Below are 26,650 nucleotides of genomic sequence, written 5' to 3'. Positions count from 1 at the left end.
TCCTCAAACATTGTGTGGCCTTTTCAATATACCAGCAATATTTTAAATATGGTTATTAATAAAATAATTTGATTGAACATATGATATGAGATTAGTTATCCAATACTTGTATAGTTGTTCATATTGTATGTAGTTGGAGGAGTGCATATAATAGTGTTTTTTAAAAACACTTTTTTTCTTAAATAATTGTGCTAAATTAATGAGTTAAATGGTTATTTTTGCATATTTTTGTGCCTCCCTAGTAGTATTGCCAAAACAGAATAAAAAAATATGATACTAATGTCCATAAATGTTACTAGAACAGTTACTAGAAAATATGTGATGTACTCAAAATGTACACAATTTGTAATAATTTGATTCACAGACTCAAATTTAATTGCCAACATTTTTTTAATTTTACAAAGTAATTTCAAGTCACAATTATATGGAAATCAAGTTTTTTAGAAATGCGTTTCAGTCAGCTTGGATTAGATCAGATGATAAGTAGTTTTAAAATATTAGATTAGAAGGTTTACGTCATTCAGGATGCAATACAATTACAGCATGTAATAATTCAGCTGCGCAAACTTGTCCTTAGACACATGCATACAGTTTACACACGCCCCCACACATGCAAACACACACACACCCTGCAGTCCTCTGTACGGTTCACACATTCATTCGGCCTTTTGTAGGGCTGCTCACTGTTTTGTTTCTGTATAATTAAACAACAGCAGCTGTCTTCGATGGAGGCTGAGAGTTCACATTCAGATCTGTTACCCAAATTAGAAGACATGATCCCACTAGATTCATAATGTAAGTTAAATCTGAGCCGAACTCTGATATATTGTTTAGTCAATGGCTAAACAAACATGTAGAATGACACAGTTTATGGGTTGCTTTGGCATATTACTGTTACCAGAGCTTTAATTTTGTGGTTTAGCACTCTTAAAGAGAAATTTCACTCACCCTCACGTCATTCCAAACATGTAGTGTTTCTCTTTCTTTCATGTGTGGAGAAGAAGAATAATGTGTCCACTGTTTCCATCAACACGATGGAATATGTTTTTTCGAGTTCATTTTTTGGGTGAACTACAGTATACCTTTAGGGACAAAATACTAGCATACTATTTCTATGGTGCATTTCTGTGCACATTATCTAAATGTGTATATGCATGCAATACACAACCTACTACAGCACAGTACTACTCTAAATGTGTATTATGCAACCAGTGCACACTGTGTAGAATATTATACCCCGCAATGTGATTGATCTGACTTTTCATTTCCAGCATGATGAGTCACGATTCATTCGTTCTTATTAACTCAAGGTCAAGAGCAGTGTACTAAAGCATGTTCATTTGGGAGATATCATTACAATATGACAAACATATGAATCCCAAACAGAGGTTTGCAATGCAATTAGTCTTGAATTAAGAGATTTAATTTTATTAGTTTTTTTTATCCCACATGAAATGTTAATTGCAAAATGAGCTTCCAGTTGATTTCGAAATAATCTCATGCTGTGTTCAAGTGCTCAACGGAAGTTTGCATTTATGAGCTCAATAATTAAGATTTGATGCGTGTTTCAAAAAAAAATGTATGCAGTGGCCAATTTCTTTTTCCCTTTAAGCGCTTTAAGTTATACAAGCTTGTAGTTTCATAAACCAGCTAAAAGAGTTAATATTCTACATCAAACAAGTTATACTGTCAACATTCACAATTACTTAATAACTTATGATCAATATCATTATGTTTCCTCCATAGTTCTTTATTTGGCACAGAAAGTCCAACTCAGAAAATTCATCTTGTAATTATGATCCTTCCATGACATGACTTGAGCACAATAAGTTATAAGAGGTAAATTTCGGCTGCTGAGTGCGTCAGTGCTCTGTAGTAAAAGTGTTTTGATTTATATGGATTACATTAGTGACAGTTCAAACTGAGATAAACCTGACCTTTATGATCCCTCATGTAAAGATAAACTGTATGTTGGCATTGGATTTAAATCTGAATCTCATTAAGTCTCATAACATCGGCACTGACACTTAGTGCTGTCATTTCCAGTCAAAAAAAAAATAGTGTTCAGTGTAGTCAGAGAGAGGGAAATGGAAAATTATTTACACAACTATGACTGTTTTTGGTGCAAATTATAACAGAATAAGTAGGCTTCTGGAAAAAAACATAAAAAGCAACACAATATATCTCTTAAGAAAGATACTGTAAGTGTCTAGGGAATAATATGTGGCTTTGTTCTCTAGCATTTCATATTTATTTGAGTAATTCATTATGCTGTGTAGGAAAGGAGTGTTTAATTGTTATCTTGCTCTTACAGAACATAGAGCAGCATTATAAGGGATGGAAGCACTCCATCAGGTTAGTCGTCTGTTTCCATATAGTGTTTTACCCGGATCATCAGCAGCATACACTGCCAGTGTGTAATTGCTTTGTAAGATTTATTGCACATGCCCTGCGTATATTAGAACTATGAGTCATGGTTCATTCTCTGTGGATTGATAGTGTGATGGAAAATGATTTAGAAATGAATGCGAGTAATTTGTCATCCTGTCAGTTTGTTACAGATTTATATCATTAACTGGTATTGCCACTGTGGGCCATGCATGTGGTGACGCTTGTTCAAACTCTATTATATGACACTTAGGGATGAGATAGAGGTACTTTTAAATCTTTGGAAGTGTGTAAATGTATGTAAAAAAAAAAAAGATTTATGTCATAATGGTTATATTATATTATTCAGTGGTTGCTTAGAAATTTGTTGTCCACATGGCGTGCAATAATTTGAGCACTAATTAGATTTTTTTACATTTGAATCAGTGTATTATTATGGTGTCATCAACAGTGCATTCCAAAAGTTTGGAAACACCCTTGTTTCAAAGTAAGCATTTGGTAAATATCCACATAAATCTGCATTTCTTGCCATAAGTTCATTGAAGTAACTAATGATATTCTGTTTTTATTATAATATACAGCAAGACAAAGATGCCTCATTAGTTCTGTGATATAGACTTAACATATATGTTAGTTTTTGGAAGAGTATTAAGTCAGTTTTACTTTACAGTATAATATAATTAGTTTAATATAAATAGTTTTCCTTGTTGGAAAAAATGAGACTGAGCTGATTTGCTGTTGCAAACCAGATTTTATTTATTAATTTTTTCCCCCAGGATTTTCTACGGAGCCCTCCACATGACATGCAATAAAACCTTTTTTTTTTTAAATCATGCACACGATTTACTAATTCATTTCCTCGATTTGCTAAATTGTGTGCACAATTTACTAATTCAAGGGAACTAAATATTAAATCTTGCACACAATTTATAAATCGAGGGAACTAAATAGTAAATAATGCGCATGATTTAGCTTACTATTTTTTTCCTGCATGCCATGTACGGGTGTCCGCAGTTTTCTGTATTCTGAATAATTTTTTTTTTATTCAATAAAATATGTTTTCATAGTTAATATTGTCTCTTTTTGGTTTAAAGCCAACACAAAATAAAACAGATTTTTCTTTTGGAGAGCACTGTATTTTAGATGCATTTAACTAATTAGATGCACATAGTCATTTTATATGTCTGTCAAAATGATTTCCAGCTTATATTCATATTCACTGGCTCCAGGTTGCTGGTCTTGGGCCGGAATAAAAAGAACTAAACTTAAAACTTTCCCTCAGTACTGTAGTAAATAGATGCTTCCTGAAATATATGCTTTTTTTTTCATTTTACTGTTGGAAAACAATAAACCCTTATGGTTCTGCCAGTCATTTAACAGCCTGCAGCTGCCAAAGAAAAACCCTTTGATTTACGCTAAGTATGATCAAACACTTTATGTCCATCTTCTCAGAGTGCAGCATCTCATGGTTTGCTGATTTACTCCATGCTTCTATAATAAAAATGAACTACCATTCTATTGATGGATGTTTTTTTGTTGCTGGCTCTGACTTTAGCTGTTATTCAGGTGTATGTGGTAATCTAGTCCAAGTGCTGCCAGAGGCTCCAGTGAAATCCTATAATAAGGAAGATCTGGATGTGCAGGATCCCCAGTCCCTGTTATAGATCTGAGAGCTTTATGAGCGAGATGCTGCTTTAATGAGACATTCCACACAACCAGCAGACAGCCTCCCTTCCCTCAGGCAGGACGGACATACTCGACTAGTATAGAGGAATGAGTCACACCAACGCCTCGAGCACAATAAACTTACTATCATTTTGAAGCACAAACTTTTGGAGAAAAATATATCATAAAGAATGTGTTATTAGCTCCTATGAAAGCCAAGGGAATACAAACAGTACATGAACCGTAGTACGTTATCAGGTATATTAATCAAATGATCCTAATTCTTCACATAATTTGAGTAATGTTTGTAAGCACTATAAATATAAGTTCATCATTGTCACAAGATTATGTTTGAAATACATACAGTATATATATATATATATATATATATATATATGTTTTATATACTTTATATATGTATATATGTGTATATATATATATATATATATATATATATATATTTTTTTTTTTTGCTTATATTGGTTAAATGTTAATTAATGAATTTACTTATTTACTCATTAAACTGGTATTAAAAGTTAAATAAGTAATTTTTGTATTGTTTTTTTATTTTATTTTTTATACCTTGTCATGCATTGTGCAGTCCTGCCTCAGTAATTATATTTTGGAAGTGCTCAAACATGTTTTTTTTCTGAGCAGTAAATGTCAGATACATGCATCAGACCCATTCCTCAGTTTAATAATGTGCAATCTGTGAGCTTCTCGGGATCTGGTTCTGGTTTGTCTGGTTCAGACAAACACACCAGCATTGTGGGAAATGAGCAGATATTTCCACACCTCATTTCCACCTTTTCAATTTTAACCGTACAGTCTGTTTTGTATTACAGCAAGAGGCTGTTCATGGTGTCTTGGTGATCCATAAATCTTGGACTTTCATAATGCGGAGGGAGATAGAGAGGTAGCTTCCAGTGAGGCATTAGGTCTGCTAATTCTCGATTGACTCGTCTCTTACGTGATGGAGAAATCTTCCATTGTTCCACTGGCTTCCTTGAGCATGCCAAACTTCATCCTGCCTGACAGAAGGTTTAATGGAATAGTTCAGTCGTATAATAATTGTCATCATGTACTCAGCCCCATGTCATTCTGACCCTGCTTTACAGCTTGTTTAGGCTGCATGCAATTCTTCTTTTGGACCTCTGGATTCTACTGAGATCTCAGGTGACCCATCTGGCAGCTTACCAGCCCTCTTGAACCTCCTGAGTCCAACCATGTGGATCAGAGCCTGGAAATATATGTATTACCACGGGTATCTTTGGAAGTACTTGGCTTTCACTCCTACACTGAGATCAGTCTCATCATCTCAGATACCAGAGAGGAAGCTGAGAAGTTTGCTGTAGTCCATTTCAACCTCAGATGAATTTGTGATGTTGTCACCTACTGTAACATTAGCATCTAAAAGGAAAAAGAAAGATATAGAGATTTGGGATGACATGAGAATGAGTAAGTGATGACAGTCTTTTTTGTGGCTTGTATGCAGAAAAACATCATCTCCTAGACAGCGGTTTATCTTTATTCTGCTATGTAATGAATGTCTGGTGGCATTAAACATTATTTAGTTCATCTTTATAGATGTTATCTTCATATCCTGGCCTTCAGTCATATTAAAATCCACAGAGGAAAGTGAAGGGTCTATGAACACCCTAACACTAATTAAGTAAGAGTGACACACATGGCCAAATATTCAATGCTCTCCAATGTAGGCTAAGAATACACTGGCCAAAGAGCAGATGTGGAGTATGATGACCCATGTAATATGAGGACTTACACAGACTTGGTAACTGTTGCTTGGTATACATGTACCAGACAGGAAATTTCTCCAGGTTAACTAGAGTGTGGCTATGAAATAATTAGCATTTATGTTTAAGGCATTTAATATATATTCAAATGACAAAAATATGAGTCCACTGTGCAAGATTGAATGACATTATCTTCTTAGTGCTTCCTATACCAATAAAACAAGTGTTCAAATTGTGTGAAAACATTGCACTTTGCACATCTTCTTTCCTGTTGCTGGCCCAAATATTCAAGGATTATTTTTGAATAATTTCGCTGAAAATCAAAGCAGATCTTAGAAATGTTTGTGTGCCTGTTTTGCCCTTGAAGCTTTTGAATATCAGTATAGTAAATGCCGCTGGTCAAAACAATCAGAATCAAATTCTGTTATATTCAAATTCTTCCACATATCATTATCTGAGATTACTGGGTTAAACACTGAAGCATTTACAACAATTTTAAATTTCTATTCTTAATTTCTAATCAACAGAGTATATGATAAAGCTTTCCTTTTGGCAGTTGCTATCTTTTCTTTTGCATGCTATTTCTCTTCACAGGCACATTTGAGGGAAGTCAGTGAAAGAGCACAGCATCCATTGAGAGTGTATTGAGAAAAGCGTATCTTAGAGCTGACACCGCTTGTTCCTGATAAAGAGAAGGACTTTCTAACCCACACACATGCTCAAACAATACTACATCACATCCTCCATTCTTCCCAGTTTATGATCTGTGCTGTATATGCACATTGCATGTGTGTGCTGTTTCTCACGTCTGGAAAACATTATATGTATGCTTTGATGTCACAACCGCCATCATAAACTACAATTACACATTCTGCATTTCCAAGTCAGTTTAACATATTGTCTGTTTATGCATTTTTGGACATGCTGATGTAGGGAAACACCACTTCATAGTGTATTTTAATACCTTTTCTTGTTTGCATGGGCTTTGTGTAGCATAATGAGTGTGTTTAACAGGTGCGTTGACTTTTGGTGCTGAGTTTCCTACACTTAAGACTGATAAATGTGCAAATAAGATTATTCCAAGTATCAAGGACAATTTTTGCTTTTATGAAAAAATGACCCCGGTGAGACAGACTCTTAGCTTGGATGGAAAGACCCTGCTAAAGTACAAAGAACTGATGAATAGATTTCATGAGCATCATTTTTTTCCTTAGTAGATTAATCAGACAGTTAGAATTGGTCACAGATTTCCCTGTTAAATCTAATTCAGATTCACAAGCACTTGACTTGAAATTTGAGTCCAATTTTGATGGCAGTCTTGCAAACAGTAGCTTGGTATGTAATGTTTTATTCATTAGTTCATTAATTTTGGAAACTGGGCTACAAATTATTATACAAAGGTCTGTACTGTACAAAAGTACTGTACTGAAAAGATGTTAGCTTTATTTTTATTTTTTGAATGAAAGCCAATTAAAAATAAAATTCAAAGCAGTCATTCTGAGTGTGTTTCCATTAGTGGTTAGTTTAGTGCTAAATTGCACTGGCACCCACAGCCAAGGGGGGAATTGTGGGTAGGGAAAGCAACTGAGGGAAGGAGAGAGCAAATTTCACACAGCTGTTTTTCCAGGACTGTAGCGGGGTACGTCCTGAAATAGCGTTGTCACAGATGTAACAGCATTCCTCAGCAGCTCTGTCTAACATACAGGACACTGAATCTTCTTTTCTACAGTCTTTGCAGTACAATATTACCACATTACTCTTATTAATGCACTCTCAACACACTCATGCACTCTTCACCCCTCACTCCCACCTACTTCATCCAAACCTGTCATGATTGTCCTCATCTGCCTGGGTTACATAACCAACTGTCTTTGCCCCACATTCTGGATGTTTCATTTATATCAGAAAGATGTTATCCATTAGCCTAAGCACTTGAAATTAGCCTTTTCACCAAGCATTTCAAATTTTTGCACTAACTGTTGGCTTGTCTACCTAAAGCAATAAACATAATTCACACTAGAACTCATTCTGGACAAACCGGTTTTAAAAATGAAAACACCCAATTTGAGTGTGTTTTTGCTTGTTACAGACTAACAAACATGAGCATGAGGCAGTCATCGGTCCGGTTGACCTGTCACCTGTCTCAGGGGCCCGAGACTGAAAGGGGCCCCCATATTCTTGGCACCATCTAGTTGTGCCTTTGACATAATGTCATGCGTGGGACAGGTTAAGCTGTCTGGGGAGACAGATGTGGAAATGCAAACAAACTCTGGGGTGTCATATGTGTTTTGACCAACAACTTCTGCCAACTACCTCCTTCTCTTGCAGAAAATTATGAAAGAAGACAGCGCTGTCAGTTTTTCCATGTGCGTAGCACAGATTCTTTTCGCATAGACTGTGTGCCAGCTTATGGATTTTATGCACTTTAAAAACAGAGAATAGCTGCTAACAGTAATTTAGTAAGTTGTGTTTTGATTTGTCAGAGAACTCTGGTGTGTTTATTCTCAGTTTATACTTAATATGCAGTGCCATTCTGAAACTTCTGTCCCAAGTGACCCATCAAGTTTAGATAAAAAAAAAACATTATATGGATAATTTCATGTCAAATTTTGACCTCCCAAATTGCTTCATGTTATTTTATTTTTAGCTTGAACACCTTCCACTTTACTTTAACCCTAACCTCTGTCTGAAATGAGAAAGATATTATTGGTCTATAAAAACATTCTTCAAACCCCCAACTCTTAACGTAACCACAAAACTTTATTAGTTAATATGAATGTTCTTCCAGTGCTAGCCTGACTGACACAGAAACATGACCTACATGGGTAGATCGCATTAAACTAGTTAAATGTCAAAGAAAATTGACTAAATTGCAAAAAATACTAAATATTGTAACAACAGTTGTTGTTAAAGTCGAGAAATTAAAGTTGGTTACCAAGTGTTATTTTGAATCCCCAGCCATTGAAGTCATTTTAAACTTCAGTTGCCATAGACCTGTCCTACAAGTGTATTCAATTCAATTCAAGTTTATTTGTATAGCGCTTTTTACAATACAAATCGTTACAAAGCAACTTTACAGAAAATTATGTTTCTACAATATTTAGTAGTAGCTAGTAGTTTGTGCACGTTTGACAGGATTTTAGAAAAATAAAAATCATAATACAAGACGCAGTCAGCTAGATGATGAACTATCAATATTATTAATTAATAGTAATTATATGATGCAGTCACACATGTAGCAATATTTGTTAGTTCTGTTTGTTGATTCAAGGTTAGCGTCATCTGGGGTCCTCTGAGGGTCAGCATCATCTCTTCTCAGGTGTTCTGGATCCAGACTGGAGCTTGTGTAAATCCTAGTTACATCCCGTGGCAAAACATAGAAACAAAATAGAGACATCATTAGCATAGCTGCTGAAACTGAAGTAAAATTAGTTTAACCCAAGCTAAAGAATAAAAATGCAGATACAACTACACTCACAATTTAAGAGATACATTATTCGAATGCTTGGCGAAAGAGATGCGTTTTTAATCTAGATTTAAACAGAGAGAGTGTGTCTGAACCCCGAACATTATCAGGAAGGCTATTCCAGAGTTTGGGAGCCAAATGTGAGAAAACTCTACCTCCTTTAGTGGACTTTGCTATCCTAGGAACTACCAAAAGTCCAGCGTTTTGTGACCTTAGGGTGCGTGATGGGTTGTAGCGTGGTAGAAGGCTAGTTAGGTACGCAGGAGCTAAACCATTTAGGGCCTTATAGGTAAGTAATGATAATTTGTAACTGATACGGAACTTAATAGGTAGCCAGTGCAGAGACTGTAAAATTGGGGTAATATGATCATATTTTCTTGACCTGGTAAGGACTCTAGCTGCTGCATTTTGGACTACCTGTAGCTTGTTTATTGACGAAGCAGGACAACCACCTAGAAGTGCATTACAATAGTCCAGTCTAGAGGTCATGAAAGCATGAACTAGCTTTTCTGCATCAGAAACAGATAACATGTTTCGTAGCTTGGCAATGTTTCTAAGATGGAAGAATGCAGTTTTTGTAACATTGGAAATATGATTTTCAAAAGACAAATTGCTGTCCAATATAACACCCAGATTTCTGACTGTAGAGGAAGTAACAGTACATCCGTCTAGCTGCAGATTGTAATCTACAAGATTCTGTGTGGTGTTTTTTGGTCCAATAATTAATATCTCTGTCTTATCCGAATTTAATTGGAGAAAATTATTTGTCATCCAATCTTTTACATTTTTAACACACTCTGTTAGCTTAGATAATTGGGAAGTTTCATCTGGTCTCGTTGAGATATATAGCTGAGTATCATCAGCATAACAGTGGAAGCTAATTTCGTATTTTCTAATAATATTACCAAGGGGCAACATGTATATTGAAAATAGAAGGGGACCTAGGACGGATCCTTGTGGCACTCCATATTTTACTGATGATAAATGAGATGACACCCCATTTAAGTAAACAAAATGGTAGCGATCGGACAGGTAGGATCTAAACCATCTTAGAGCCTGCCCTTGAATACCTGTATAGTTTTGTAATCGATCTAGGAGTATGTCATGATCTATGGTGTCGAACGCAGCACTAAGATCAAGTAAGACTAGAAATGAGATGCAGCCTTGATCTGACGCATAAAGCAGGTCATGTGTAATTTTAACAAGTGCAGTTTCTGTGCTATGGTGGGGCCTGAAACCTGACTGAAATTCTTCATACAGATCATTTTTATGCAGGAAGGTGCTCAATTGAGCAGACACAACTTTTTCTAATATTTTAGACATAAATGGAAGATTTGAAATAGGCCTATAATTTACCAGTACACTAGGATCTAGTTTTGGTTTCTTAATAAGAGGCTTAATAACCGCCAGCTTGAATGGTTTTGGGACGTGACCTAAAGATAACGACGAGTTAATGATATTGAGAAGCGGTTCTTCGGCTACAGGTAACAGCTCTTTTAGTAATTTAGTGGGTACAGGATCTAATAAACATGTTGTTGGTTTAGATACAGTGATAAGTTTATTTAGCTCTTCCTGTCCTATATTTGTAAAGCACTGCAGTTTATCTTTGGGTGCGATGGATGAAACTGAAGTGTTAGACGCTGTAGAATCTACATTCGCTATTGTATTTCTAATGTTATCTATTTTATCAGTGAAGAAATTCATAAAGTCATTACTATTTAACGTTGGTGGAATATTTGAATCAGGTGGCGTCTGGTAATTTGTTAATTTAGCCACTGTGCTAAATAAAAACCTTGGATTGTTTTGGTTATTTTCAATGAGTTTGTGGATATGCTCTGCCCTAGCAGTTTTTAGAGCCTGTCTATAGCTGGACATACTGTTTTTCCATGCAATTTTAAAAACTTCCAAGTTAGTTTTTCTCCATTTGCGTTCAAGACTACGAGTTACTTTCTTGAGAGAGTGAGTATTACTGTTATACCATGGCACAGTACGTTTTTCTCTAACCTTTTTCAATTTGATGGGGGCAACAGCTTCTAATGTATTAGAGAAAATAGTGCCCATGTTGTCAGTAATTTCGTCTAATTCATGTCACAACGTGTGGAGCCACTGTTAATGAACAGTGACATTAGACAGTAGAGGAATATACATTTAAACTAGTAATTTCGTGTACAAAGTGTACTGAGCTCCCCAGTCTCAATGTCCCATCATGTATAAACATGAATCAACTAACCCATAAATTTACTCGAAGTATGTGTCTCTTCAACAGACCAAAAGGCTGACGAAAGTGGAACGGCAGCGGTTCAGTGAAGAGGTGGAGATGCTGAAGTGCCTACAGCATCCAAACATTGTCCGTTTCTACGACTCCTGGAAGTCCACTATGAAAGGACACAAGTGCATCATCCTAGTGACGGAACTCATGACGTCAGGGACACTGAAGACGTACGTTCAGTCCAAGCATAGTTTTTTTTGCCTCACACTCACTCACAACCTCTGATGGATAACAACCCAAACTGATCACAACTATGCCACCACCATAGTTTAAATGTATATTCCTCTAATGTCTAATGTCACTGTTCATTAACAGTGGCTCCACACGTTGTGACATAATGTTGCACAGAATGGTGTTGAAGGTTGCATAGCAGGAGCACCATAAAATAGAAGAATTAAATGAAAGTCCACTGCTCTTTTCCCAATTTAGTGAACTTTTAAACCGCCAACTGCCTACATTTTCCACCAGAATATTGTTCTGAATGGGAGACTGAACTCACAATTGATTTATGTAGAGCTTGTAGAGCTAACAGTGCAACACCCTAATAATGCATTGTGGAATTCCCTTCTTCCTGAAGAATAGACATGATGCTGCCTTAGAATTTAGGAAAAACTATTTCTAATATAACTGCAATGCCGACCTTTTTCCCTGTAGGTACCTGAAAAGGTTCAAAGAGATGAAGCTGAAGCTTCTCCAGCGTTGGAGTCATCAGATCCTGAAGGGCCTTCACTTCCTGCACACCCGAACACCTCCCATAATCCACCGAGACCTTAAATGTGACAACATCTTCATCACTGGCCCCACTGGATCTGTTAAGATTGGTGATTTGGGCCTAGCTACTCTCAAGAGTGCCTCATTTGCCAAGAGTGTCATTGGTGAGTTACAAATCCCACAACATTTAAGTGTGCTACTTATTTAGATGTTACAATGTCAACAATTTCTCTTCAAACACTCCAGCAGAACTTTCTTTGACCTTCACAACAGTTACTGTAAACAGTGCCCTGAGCTACCTCTACTATGGGCTTACCTTGTTTGTGTACTCTGTCCAAACTCTGTCTGTATTTATGGTCCAACAAGTGATTGACACAGATTTCTCACCTCGTCTGTATACAGTGGTACATATATCACATTACCTCATTAGCTCAGTACTGGCTCGACACGGTTTAAAATCTGATCTGCTCAAGCTCAGATTAGGAGAGATCAATGACATGAATAATCAAATAATGTGTGACCTGCATTGGACATCAGGAAAGCACAACCAATAGCTTAAGCTCAAGTTAAACTTGGATCTTAAATGTACTGTTCATGTTTAGAGTGCACTTTTAACATTCGGTCAATTGGTGGGCCAACAGAGGGGAGACTCCATGAGGAGTTACTCCATGAGGATTGTCCTTTTAATATGTATACTGTAGGTTGCTTTGGAAAAAAGTGCCTTCTAAATAGCTACCTAATGCTTGTTTTTTGGCATTGATCTTTGCATCCACACAGGGACCCCAGAGTTCATGGCACCAGAGATGTACGAGGAGAAATATGATGAAGCTGTGGATGTTTATGCCTTTGGCATGTGCATCCTGGAGATGACCACATCAGAGTACCCTTATTCCGAGTGCCAAAACGCTGCACAGATCTACCGCAAAGTCACCAGTGTAAGTCAATCCTCAAACCAGTATTACAAGCTTGAGAAAAACGTCATGGCCCCAGGCTGCACGTACTATTTTATTTGTTTTAAAAGGTTCAAGCTAAAAAAAAAGTTTTTAATTGTTGCTGGCCATTTAGTCAAACCGCACAACGAATCTCTGCTCTTCCAGCTCACTTCCACCCACTTCATTAGCCATCTCTCCTCAAAGCAGCTTTAAGCTTTTACAAGTCTTCTAATGGTTATGTGAGGCCTTTATGAGGCTCTTGTTGACATTTCTCTGCAACAAGGCGACAATTAGCAAGTCTCTCTTGAGCTGTAATTCTGTTTAGAAGATGGCGATCTTGTCTCTCGCCCAGATCTCTAATCAACCCCCTGTTTAACCCTAAGTTGATTTCTGATTACAGTGTTGCAAATGTGTCATTTCATTGTACTTATGTGCAATGCATGCTAACCGCAATCTTGGGTGTGCATTGAGTTGCAGGGTTATAATCTCTTCCATAAGGGATAACTTTTTTCCTTAGGGGCGACTTGTTAAGAGTCCAGCCAATCAGCCAATGTTTATGTGAATAATATACAAAGCAAAAACTGCACAGTTAAACAGCTCTAGAAGACAGTAGTAGCATTGTTGAATACAGAAGCCCTAGAGGAGATTCATCCTTATGATGGGAAAACTGCCTGATTTTCTCTTTCTCTTCCTGAAACCTGAAATTAGTCCCATCTATGATGTATTTAATGGCCAACGCATGCAGAAAATACACTTTACCTATCTCAGTATCTTTTCCTTTAAAGGTGAACTTGGTATTTTTATCCATTTAAAGTATAAATAGCTAAAGAAAAGCATAAAATCTATTTTAGAGAGTAAGCTATTTTATTCTAGTTAAGGGTGGTCTCTCATTATAACTGCCGTATTGAGGTCACATGACCAGTGCAATAGCAGGCTTCTCAATTTATAACAAATTCAGTTGCAGAGTAAATTAATAAGTATGTTTACATTTACTTTATACTTTATTTTTAAAGTTCAGTTTCAATCAGACTGAGACAATGTTTTGTAAGCACTATTTCCACTGAAATCATGCCTGTCAAATTTTTGTAAGGTCAGACTGACATTGAATTAAAAAACTGTAGTTTGCTAGCAAAACATAAACACACCTTTAAATATGGATGCCATCTTAAAATATAGTTGTCCTTCATAAACTACAGAGTATCCAAAGCTAAAACTCAATGTAAATGTTATTTCAGGTATTATTTGGGTTGTTCTTATTCTTTCTTAGGCATTACTAGCATTAGCCTGTTTTGGCATCTCTTTATTTTTTCACACATTTAAGGACATTATATTGTCATGTCCTGCATCATGGTCCTGTGTTCATGACATTACAATCACTGATTAGTGTTATGTCAAGGTTAGGCCATATCAGATTCAGAAGATAAGGAAAGAGGAGAGAAAGTGTGAATTAGAGGCTTGCAGTCATTTGTGTACCTGACATGACAAACAGACATCACCTTTCATCCTGCTGTTACTGAGGGACTTTGTGGCTTTGAAATTGGCATACAGAAATTACATGGTCGGTCAGAGAGCACATTTCAATTTTTCAGAACACTGAGCGATAAGGACAGACAGAGCGAGACAGTAGCGCTTTTCAAAATGTCACCATTTTTTAACATCACGGGTTTGCTTCTGATGCAAATCCTGTAGTGGTGTACATATCCGTTTCTGTGAGGGCAATCCCACAAAATTTATATTTAGCATATTTGTGTATGTTTACATTTATCTTTCAGAAGTGTGCATTTAAATGTTTCTTAAAGAAGCTGCATTTCATTCAAGAAAAATACAGTAAAAATGGTAATATGGTGAAAAAGCAATTTTTAAAGGTTTATATATTAATTCACTAGGTACAGGACAAAAATTCTGATTTAGACAGTGATTTTTTTCCCCTGTGCATGTATATCTTGTATTTTTATATTTTGCATGTGTATCTTATACATCTGCATTGCATGTCCATTCACATCACCAACTCGAGCCAATGATAAATCACTGACTACGACTATTCATTTTCACGTTACTTACAGTGGATCAGCTATGCATGATCTAACAGTGGGAACAAAAACAATGCAGCAACCCGTGGCAAGTATGGGAGGGAAACAGAGGAGCTCAGTGGGGCAAAGTGGAGCCCAAAGGAGGTCCAACCATGTGTCTGAACATCAGCTAATTAGAGAATGTTTCTCAAAGGCATATTCATATTTGATCCTGACGGGCCTTCGCACTTCCCTGTGTTAATGAAAATAATCCTCTGTGCCGCTGAGAGCGTGGGGTTTGTGATGCGGTAGTCATGACCTGTGGTGGAGGTTTTTGACCCTGTTTATGAGAGCAAGAAAGATGCTGCTGTTTGTAGATAGTTGTGTGTTCTTAGACTGTGAACGGGTTTTATGATCTGCATAAGCATGTAACAAGCTTATCAAGGAATGTTCAATTGTTCCTGGAGGAAAGGAAGTTAGAAAGACAAACAGCAGCTTTCCAAAGCACTCGTCCCAGGCATCCCAGAGAGACGAGGCATGCAAAACACAGAACACATTTAGATGCAGACACTGAGCACTGGAAACAACAGGTTTCCCAAGACTAGTATGTGTTTCTATTTGTGTACGTTTTTTGGGGCGATGTGCAAGTACCACAAAAAACACATGCATTTTGTGGAGGATTGAGGTTCAGCTTCAATATTCAGAGTCTTAAGTGCATAACATGTTCTCTAACAAACACAATCCTCAATCTTAGTGTGTTTGTTTTTCAGATAGGACCCGGCGGAAGGGCCCTCGAGCGCAACTTTATGAAGCACTTAAAATTCTTGTGTTGTTATGCCACAGGTTTTTCTTGGTATTCTAGTATTGCCATGGCAACACAGACTCTCATGTAGTTCTTAACCTGTCACTCTTTCTAACTGCTGAACGTCATTTTGTACGGTTAAAAAGGAAGCGTCTTGTGACTGATTTCTGAAATGTAAGACCCTGACACCTTGAAAGTCATTGTTTTTTTTACAATTCTAATTCTTTTCATCCAATTTTAGTTTGGTAATTTTTGTTCGGATTACTGATAGATGTCCTATATATTATCAGCAGTATTGTGTGTGTGTATGTGTCAATGGTCTGTGTTGTTCAGTTTATCTAAAGTAAATTTCACTTGTACCAGTAACGCAATGTTGTTGTAGTCACGGCTCAAGCTAATTACGTGTAATACAGTAAGTCTCTCCTAGACTTGAATCTGGGTCTTGCATTTCCATGGGGACAGATCTGTTCTCGCAAGGTTGTGGAGGCATTAGGACCAAACTTAAATGTTGTTGGGAGGGCAAAAGATTGTGTGAAACCTCTGCATCTCAGACGTGTTATAATAAGACTAGGCACACAGCAATATGAAGACTGTCTCCTCGTCTGCCTACACACAAACACAGATAAAAGATTTGATGAAATGTCATTATATTCAATGTTCATGGAATATAATGTTTTTCCAAGGAACCAGTGCTCCTGATTGTATTAAGATTTGACCTTCACTGTATTCACAGTGGATTGAGTGACATGCAGAACCAGAGGGAAACAGACGTTAATTATGTCTGTTAGTCTTTGCGGAGCCAGTGATGACACTAAAGCATGTGGTCTTACTACATTAGCTCAACTTATACAGGCCCGATTCCTTGGTAATGTACTGATGAAATGAGTAGATTGAATCAGGAAGTAACAAACCTGTATTTATCTGACTTTCTTTCTTCCATAAAACACAAAAGAAGAAATATTGAAGAATACGTTAACTTTTTAATCACTGATGTCCAAATGTTGTTTAGTTGTAACTATACATTGTAAATATATAGATAAAAATATCTTCTTCGAGTTCAATAAAAGCAAAAAGTCATACAGCTTTAAAGTGACATAAGGCTGAGTAAATGATGGCAGAATTTTTGAGCGAGCTATCGCTGTAAGAACCATCAGGACGGCTTAAACCGTTCTGACAGCTGTTTTCATAAAATAACACTGCTTTCATGTTGAAAAACACTGAACCACACATGATGTGCATGAAACATGTAACTTTGCTATTTTTCTTATTTTTCTTCCTATTCACCCCATGCTGCTTACCTGTTAAACACACATTGGAGATGAAAAGCCTTTCCATCAAGCGTGACGCGATGACTGTGGTCACTTAACTGAGACACAGAGAAAATTAGCCCTGCCTTTTCACTAAAATCAAAAGCTTTCAGGATGATTTATGGGCTTTGTGTGAGTGTAAACCCTGTAATGAATCTTGCCTGTTAAATGAACAAAGATTTAGCAAGATAATCAACCTCATCACAGTTTTTACGAGACAACATTAGCCATAAACTACTTTCCCATTTGACACTTGGCTTCTGCGGACACATTTGTTGGGTGGTATGGTCATGTGTGAGTACATTCATGATTTGGAGTTCAGCACAGCTTGTTCGTGAAGCTTCCAGGTTGGTACACAAACAAGTGGCTTGTTTATGTTGACAGCTAGAAAGGCTGGCATATCTGTCTGCACTACTTGGGGAAAAGGTCGTTTCATATCTACTTTGATGTTTTTGTACTAAGAGTGAAAAAAGCCTTTCAGATAGACCTGGCAGAAATTCAGAATGCTCAGCGTTTACTCTTTGATAGCTCCCAAGTCCTAAATGGAATTTTGTTTTATTTTTCTTAAAAGTATCAGATGTTTAACTAAACAAATTCCTTATGTTGGCAGAACGCTCAAGTGAGACAGTTGAAATGAAATGAAGATTATTGACAACAAACATTATGTAGAGAGATGAAATCTGGTTTCAAACCACCAGCACGTAATTGCTGCAGCTCTTTCAGCTGGTTGTAATGTTGAGCATCTTGCGTAAATGTAAGGTAATGATCATTCTTCAAGGCATTGGCAATGAAGGAGAAAAAGATTAGAAGATGCAGAGCAGAAATTATATATTTTTTATTTCAGATGTTTCTTGTAGCAGCACTGTAAATGTTTGCTGGTTTTAGCTGGTTTAATCCTACCTGGTCTCTTAGTCAGGTCAGTCTAGTCTTTAGCTCATCTAGCTGGTCTCTTAGCTTGACCCCAAACCCCTTGAAAACCAGTAAACCTGACCAGCTTGAACAGGCTGAGAGACCTAATGCTGGTGTAGGTGTATTTTTTTTCAAAGGGAGAGGAAAAGAGATGATTAACGTTGTGTGAAACAAACATAAATGGGCATTTGGTTCTTTGCTTCATGGTCTCAAGAGGTCTCCTCAAAAGCCTGATATCATCAAGAGGCGCCTGACCAGAGAAAAATCATTCAACGAATCCCTTTCAACTGCCTCTTGAACCCATGTTGAAAGCCTGTGAGATCAGTTTTGCCCAGTGCCTTGTACAGAAACAGTTTTCAACTGCCTCTTGAACCCATGTTGAAAGCCTGTGAGATCAGTTTTGCCCAGTACCTTGTACAGAAACAGTTTTCAGGGGTAAAAAAAAAACTTTAGGCCGCTCCACCCCCTTTACACTGAATTGCACCTCTGTTGTGTATTTTCTGTTTTCTTTCCATCTCAGCCTTTCAATGGGCCTATTATCTGAACAAGCAATACCAAAGCATACATGGTTACGTCAACTCAGCTCAGAACATTGAGGTTGCCACAAAAATGTTCTGCCCAACAGCAGCATTGATCTTGTCCATAATGCCTTTTGCAATGTGTGTATGGCACCAGGCCTGGCTGGTAGAAAACTGAAGGTACATCATGGCTTTCCTTCATGAGGATTTTAGGCCAAGAACACTGTTTTAAGTGATGATGTGAAGAATTTAAAACCATTTATGGCATACATATACTCACACACTTCAGTTTCAGACACTATAGTCTTCATTTTATGTGCTTAAAGGGATAGTTCACCCAAAAATGAAAGTTTGATGTTTATCTGCTTACCCCCAAGGCATCCAAGTTGTAGGTGACTTTGTTTTTTCAGTAAAACACGAACAGAGATTTTTAAGTGAAACCGATGCAGTCTATCTCTCTTATAATGTAACTGGATGGGAATCACAGCTAAAACATACAATAAAAAAATACACATAAAAAAACAAATTAAACCCTGCTGCTTGTGACGATACATTGATGTGTAAAGACACAAAATGATCGGTCTGTGCAAGAAACTGAACAGTACTTATATAATTTTTTACCTCTGGTTCAAGCAATGTCCAAACTGTTAGAACTCTCCTAATAAGCGCATAGGAGAGTTCTAACAGTTCGGAAATTGGGTCAATCAGAGAGTTAAAAAAAAATTGTATAAATATAGTTCAGTTTCTTGCACAGACCGATTGTTTTGTATCTTTACACATCAATGTATCGTCACGAGCCGCAGGGTTTAATTTGGTTTTGTGTCTTTTTTTTTTATTGTATGTTTTAGCCGTAATTCCCATCCACTTACATTATAAGAGAGGTAGACCGCATCAGTTTGACTTAATTTCAGTCTGTGTTCTAATAAACAAACAAAGTCACCTACATATTAGATGCCCTGGGGGTGACTATCCATTTAAGTATCACTGTAGTGAGGACATTTACCTTGCATCAGTAGGTTCTGAAGTGGGTATAATGCAGCAAAAAATGTCCTCAGTATCACAATTTTGTGATTTTCACCTCATCTGTTTTACAATGTGGATTCAGCTGCCTCAGAGCTTGATTTAATTTAGCTTTTCTTCTTAAAGTAGATGGACTGTGAAAAGAGCATTTCCTTGAATTCCAGAACTGGATTTCTCATCAATTAAGTGGAAAAGAAAATGACGATCTTTGAGTGTACAGCACAGTCCAGTGTAAACAACCGCTTTTATTTCAAATTCAGTATAGTGTTCTTTGTACCGTATTTTCTGCACTATAATGCGCACTGGATGGAGCTGTGCTAAAGGTAATGTAAACATTTTGACAGAGCGCCTTTATCCATATATAAGGCACTCCGGAATTATAAGGCGCACTATCGCTTTTTGAGAAAATTAAAGGCTTTTAAGTGCGCCTTATAGTGCGGAAAATACGGTAGTCATTTTTATAAGTGTGTTATGTACCAGATGTAAGGGTCTAGGGTGAAGTAACAGGAAAGTAAACAAATTTGGTTGGGGTGAGGGAGTACCAGTCCCCTGCCCAGAACAAAAGACACGTTAAGTTCCAAAATCAAGTTTTTTTATTTACAAGATTCCCAAACGGCAAAGTGGAATAGGAAGTAAAATGGACTTCAGAATGGGGAAAGCCCAAACCAACAAACAAAAGGACCCTCTGACTAGTTAAGGAGTAAAACTGTCCAAACTGACAAAACAAAAGAAAAAAATAACAACAGAAATGTACACTAACCAAAAACAAGATAAAAAGAGGCACAGAAACAAAATGGTACCCACTTCCCTACGGCTTCCAACACAGAGAAACACTTGGCACAGCAACAACGCTAATTACTTATTCAAAAGGCTACAATAAGCCATTACTTCAGTAAGTTTTACACAATATCAATCTCTGACACCACTATGAGAACAACACGGGGCAGGCAAGAGGTACAGCACTCTGAAAGTCAAGCTTCAATGTGGTATGCATGTTGAACAGCTTTTTGAGCTTGCAGCCTCTGCACAGTAATGAGTGGCAGGTGTGAGTGATCACCTTTCTCTCCTCCGCACCTGGTTGAGCAGCGGTAACACACGGAGAGACAGAGAAAGAGCATACAGCAGTGCGTAACAACCAACACTATTATATAAACAAACACGGAATGTAACAAGTGTGTTTTTGAGTGTTTATTATGCCCAGTTGCGGAAACTTTTCTTCACAAGGCTCGTAAAATCCAGTTGAGTGTGGAAACAGGCAACCAAACCATGTTCCACAAAGCACGTCTTGTGGGATTGATGTTTTTCCACAATATGGCGTTTGTTCCCTGTTATTAGATGCCCCACAGATATCACTGATGACATGGTCTGTTTAGCCCAGAAGGACTGAACGTACTACTGGCGTGATGTGTTCTGTTGACTAAATATGCACTGTATATATATATATATATAAAAAAAACTGCTTACAGTTTTATATGGCCAAAGCATCCTTTAGACTTCTACTAGTGTTAAGTACAGTAGATTTTATTGTTTTTGCAAACTGAGGGACTCTATCAATTAAGATAAAAAAAATTTGAACCCAGAACATATATTTAATCATTGCTGACTGTATTATATTCATCATTGGTTTTTATTTATTTTTTTGCTGAACCTTGACGTCTATGTTAATGAAAAAAAAATGTCCCTGGCAAGTTGCTTCAGAGATTATCTTACACTATGTCTATACAGCCATTATGAAGCCAAACAGAGACTGAAGCTTCAACAACAATGAAACACTGAAGGTTAAACCGGCAAGCCTTGTCTGTAACATTACTGAGTTACATTAACACACATTCAACTTTGTTTTTCTATTGTATGGATTTAAGGCTTTTTCAACTCCAAAGCATAGTCCAAAGCATTTTTGCAAATGTTTTTGTTTGATTCAGCTCATAATTTGATTCATTGTGATTAACAACAATGCAGTTCAGTATTTTTTGAATACATTTACAAGATTCTTGCCATTATGTGCCTTAAGCAAGAAAAAGGAGTGCTGTTTATTTTAACAATATTGCACCAATTGATTCATTAATTAGATATTTTAGCATTTTAAGTAGATTTTGGGCTCACACAAATTATTCATAATTTAAATGTCGTATTTTAAGGTTTATGCATATGAACCAGTGGTAATTGAATATTTAATACCCCTGAAACATGCAGTGTAGACGATTTCTAATTTGACTATGTTTGTGAGGACCAAATATTGGCAAAATATGAGGCGCATGCTATGCAATTCTTTTTTGTGTGACAGAATCAAATATCTGTGTATTGTATCTGCAAATAATGTTAAAATTGATTGGTAACTTCCTCATTTGAGTGCCTAGAAATGGAACACCATCAGTAAATACCATCAGTATGTACATACAACACTGCATTCACAGTTTGGAGATTACTGTACTCTTCAAACAGGATTTCTGCCCCTATGACTTTTGATGTGGTCTGGCCTGATCTACTAACCTCTTACTGTAACTAAGTGTAACATTCATGATAAACATGAAGAGATCTCTTAGTTTTGTGTAAAGATGGGTTGATTTGTTTTTTTTTTGTTAGTCAGCCCACTTAACAAACGTAAACACCGGAAATAGTTTTTCCCATTGTAGTGTTGACTCCCCTCCTGATCTTTTTCCACCCATGCCGTCCATCAATGTAATTGAGATTTCCATTATCTAAAGTGAATTTTCTCTTCCTTGACCCTTTCTTCTCCCCCAAACCTCCCTCCTCTCTGTCTCTCGCTCTTTTTCAGGGTATGAAGCCAGACAGTTTTTACAAAGTGAAAGTCCCTGAACTGAAAGAGATCATTGAGGGATGCATCCGGATGAACAAAGACGAAAGGTAACTATAATGTTTACAAGGGCGTTCATCTGTAACCAAAGAACTGCAAAGGCTTGTACTGTATATGGCCCAGCAGTCAGCATAATGCTTTAACACCGGGCAGACAGGTTTTTACTGCGTGCATATTAAAACAACAATACCTAGATTCTTGTCCTTTTGACATTTAGACAACTCCTCAGAGGGTCAATGGACACCACTATTTTTGTTATCCAGCTGCACTGGCTGATATTTCTGTTCCGTCCTACATTGACAGGTGACACATGGTTACAGAATCAACAGTGTCAAAGAAGCCGACATAAACACTTCAGATTTTCCAATGGTACTAGGGCATAAACTTCCTCCTCTGTGTTGTTAGTCATGAGCTCTGTGATATCAGAGGGTGACCAAGTGACCAATTCAACTACTTAGGCAGTTACACAAAAAGCACAAATCATGACTCAAAATAAAGTTTAGCATTAGCATGTTGTTAAGCTAACATCATGGCACTCTAACATAACAATAAACCAGAAGTGCACACAGATATTGGGTGAAATGTCTTTTTATTTACAATGATATGCTTGAAACATATTAAAAGAAATGTAAGTATATTAATTGTTAGCTTTTTTCACTTTTATACTAAAAAACATATCCAACAGTTTCTGCCAGTAACCATCCTGTTCTCCACTTGTAATCACTCAATCACACCACTTTTGTTCTACCCAAAATATCCACATAATCATGTAATCAATTCAACATAACACATTTCTGCCTGGAAAATTGCCTATTAAATATGTAATCCAGCGATTATGTAAAACGTTTGGTCACTAGCCACTAGTAATGACTCACTCCATCCAGCAGCAGGTAATTCTGATGATTAATATTGTTGAGACTCCAGTTTTTTGTGGATGAACGTCCTTACTCTCAATAACATTAAGAACTCAGGACAGTTCATCTACCAAAAGATGTGAGACCTTATTTCGCTAAGATTTTACTTTATTATTGTTATGTGATTCAAGGATACATTGTAGTCTTAGCAACAAGGAAATCTGGTTGTAAATTAGCATAAAAATTGGTAAATTATAGGGATGTAACGGTACGTGTATTCGTACCGGACCGTTTTGGTACAGGGCTTTCGGTACGGTGCACGTGTGTACATTTACATATACATTTTCGTGTTTACAAACGAACATATTAAGTGGCGGAAGTCTTCGCTTTCAGCACAAATCCCGCCCTGCAACTGATTCTAAGGCCGGTGACACACTGGCTGCATGGCGTGAGCGTGGCGTTTCTGCTGTTGGTCAGTTGCGTGACACCTGCTTCGCTTTTTCTGTGTCTTTACACACCAGAATCGTGCCTGACGCAGCGCTGGCGTGCTGCTCCTTTTGTAGGTGACATAGAGGGAGACCGCCGACAGACCAGGATCTTGTCTTCACGACAACATTATCTATACTTCATGTTGAGCATAAATATAAAGCCTACTGATAAAGGACACCGTTAACAGTATTGACGGCAAAATAGACTGTTTGACAGGTGCAATATGCCAGTGTGTCACCGGCCTAAGGTTTTCAAAAGGCATCACGCGAGTGTGAACATCACTACAACTAGGAAAAAAACGATTGTAATTCAAACGCAGCTCCCGTCGGCATTTAAACAGACCTTTGCTCTTAATTCTGAACGGTCCAACGCAATAACGAAATCTGAGCAGGTCTAAAAACTGAAACTGTTGATGCTGCACTTTACACTTTGGAAAAGTTATATATATTTTTTTAAATATGAGCAGGCCTACAAGCTGGGATTGGTAATGCTGCACTGTAATCATAGTTATTTATTTATCTTTTTCATTAGGCTATATTTTATTATATGATATTTGCTTGAGACTGAGATTATTTTATTTAGTGGAGAACTTTGCAGCAGTATTGTATTTTTTATTCTTTTTTATTTTATATATATTTTATTAAAAAGTATTTTTAAAAAAATACAAATTGTAAACAAATTGTTAAAAAAAGTTTATAGTAATAAACAACCTGCAGTTTAATGTTTGCATTTATTTCCCTTACTGTACCGAAAATGAACCGAACCGTGACTTTAAAACCGAGGTACGCACCGAACCATGATTTTTGCGTACCGTTACACCCCTAGTAAATTAGCATTTATTAAAAGCAATAGCTTATGTAAACAGCATTCATCAAAACAGCTTAAGATAGCTAATTTAGGATAGTAATTAATATTTGTCAATTGTATGTCACTTGTAAGAATAAATATTTGGTGAAAATACAGAGCTTATTTTCAATTGCTTCTAGTGGAAAAATATGTTTTTGTTTTTTTTTGCAGTCAGATAGTGTAGTTACAACATCTGCAGCACCAGTAGGGGCTAACTAGATCATGCTAACCAGCCGAACCTTGAGGTGCTTTTGTTAAACCCAGAAGGAAGTATATGATTTTATGTGTTTTCTTGTTGTCTTGTTTAGGTACACTATCCAGGACCTGTTAGAGCACACCTTCTTCCAGGAGAATAATGGTGTCCATGTCGAACTGGCTGAGGAGGATGACATGGTGAAGTCTGGCCTTAAACTCTGGCTTCGAATGGATGACACAAAGAAGCTCCATGGCAAATATAAAGACAACAACGCCATTGAGTTCCTGTTTGAACTCTACAAGGACGTCCCAGAAGAAGTGGCTCAGGAGATGGTGAGATCGAAAATCTTGTTTTGATGGATTTTTTTTATTTATTTCTGTGCGATTCCTGAACAGATAACTAATACTTATCCTTCAGGTTGTTCTTGGATTCGTCTGTGAGGCAGACTACAAACTGGTGGCCAAAGCCATCCGTGACCGTGTCACCGCCATCAAGCGTCAACGAGAAAAGCTCCGTCGACAGGCAGAAGAGACCCAGAGGCAGCAAAAAGAGGAGGTGATTGAGGAGGAACCCGAACCTAGTCTTGAAGCCGAACCTTCAGTTTCTAACCCACCTACACTTAAGCCTCCTGTAGAGATGCCCATATCCACCCCTACTCAAGCTCCGCCCACTGTCACAGTGTCAGGCCCCATTTCCCTGTCTGCAAACGAATCTCTGGACTCTGGCTTTAATGCCAGCTTCGCCACTGAACCCGAGGAGCCAGACGCAGACCAGCAACAGCATTTCAACATACGTCACGCCAGCTACTCATCAGTAACGTGTAAGTTTGTGTGCTCTTGTGTATATCAAATTCAGCATGGAATGGAACTTCACCCTTTCTCAGAGGTGTCCAAACCTGCTCCTGGAGGGCCACTATCCTGCAAAGTTTTGCTCCAAAGTAAACACACCTTTACAAGACAGGTGTGCTGGGGCAAGTTGGAGCTGAACTCTGCAAGAAGGTGACCCTCCAGTAGCAGGACTGTACAGCCCTGCCTTCTATATTTTCTAGATGCACATAATAGATCTTCTTGTGAACGGTTCATCAATGCATATTTTTCAATGCCATAACTGAACTTTTGTTTCAACAAAATATATTAATAGCAGCACAGCTGTTTTTTTAACATTAATAATAATAAAAATGTTTCCTGAGCACCAAGTCATTATGGTAGAGTGATTTCTGAGGGGACACGTAATTCACATGTAATTAAATTAATAATTACAATAACATTTTCATGACAGATAATTTAGTTCACAAAATTTAAGTTTTCACAGTTGTTTTAAAATCAAATAAATGCATCCTTGGTGAGCCTAATATAATTATTTTTGAGAATTTCACTGACATTAAACTTTTGAACAGTAGTGTATATTACAACAACTTTAGTGTACTCAAGGTCCTGTAGAAAAACTAAATTTGAAATTTCTTTAAAATAGTCAACCTCCATGAAAGTCATTGTATAACCTGTGGCCAATTTCATAAACTGCTTAGACTAGTCTTAAAAAGTTCTTCATAAAAAAAATAAATAAAATAAAATAAAAAAAACCTTTAAGACTGGTCATAATTTTTGTAATTTTTTTTAAGTCGGGTTACAAAAAAGTAGATTGGTCTAATTTAAGATTACTCCCTGCCTAACTGCTAGCTGGTCAAATTAGTTGTAGACAAT

At 37.1% G+C, this 26,650-nt stretch overlaps 1 protein-coding gene across 2 annotated transcripts in view; it reads left to right on the top strand.

The window, feature by feature from the left end:
- The window catches only part of LOC132148954 (serine/threonine-protein kinase WNK4-like), a 63,879-nt gene that overhangs the window by 26,334 nt on the left and 10,895 nt on the right, over positions 1 to 26,650 (top strand). For both annotated transcript variants that reach the window (XM_059557772.1, XM_059557773.1), the window contains exons 2-7: positions 11,540 to 11,712; positions 12,197 to 12,417; positions 13,031 to 13,188; positions 22,527 to 22,615; positions 25,063 to 25,282; positions 25,368 to 25,770. In XM_059557772.1, coding sequence (XP_059413755.1) covers positions 11,540 to 11,712; positions 12,197 to 12,417; positions 13,031 to 13,188; positions 22,527 to 22,615; positions 25,063 to 25,282; positions 25,368 to 25,770 — 1,264 coding nt within the window. The remainder of the gene's footprint in view (positions 1 to 11,539; positions 11,713 to 12,196; positions 12,418 to 13,030; positions 13,189 to 22,526; positions 22,616 to 25,062; positions 25,283 to 25,367; positions 25,771 to 26,650) is intronic.

Source organism: Carassius carassius, chromosome 9 (assembly GCF_963082965.1).
Source record: "Carassius carassius chromosome 9, fCarCar2.1, whole genome shotgun sequence".
Classification (NCBI taxonomy): domain Eukaryota; kingdom Metazoa; phylum Chordata; class Actinopteri; order Cypriniformes; family Cyprinidae; genus Carassius; species Carassius carassius.
This window is presented reverse-complemented; position numbering and strand designations above follow the sequence as displayed.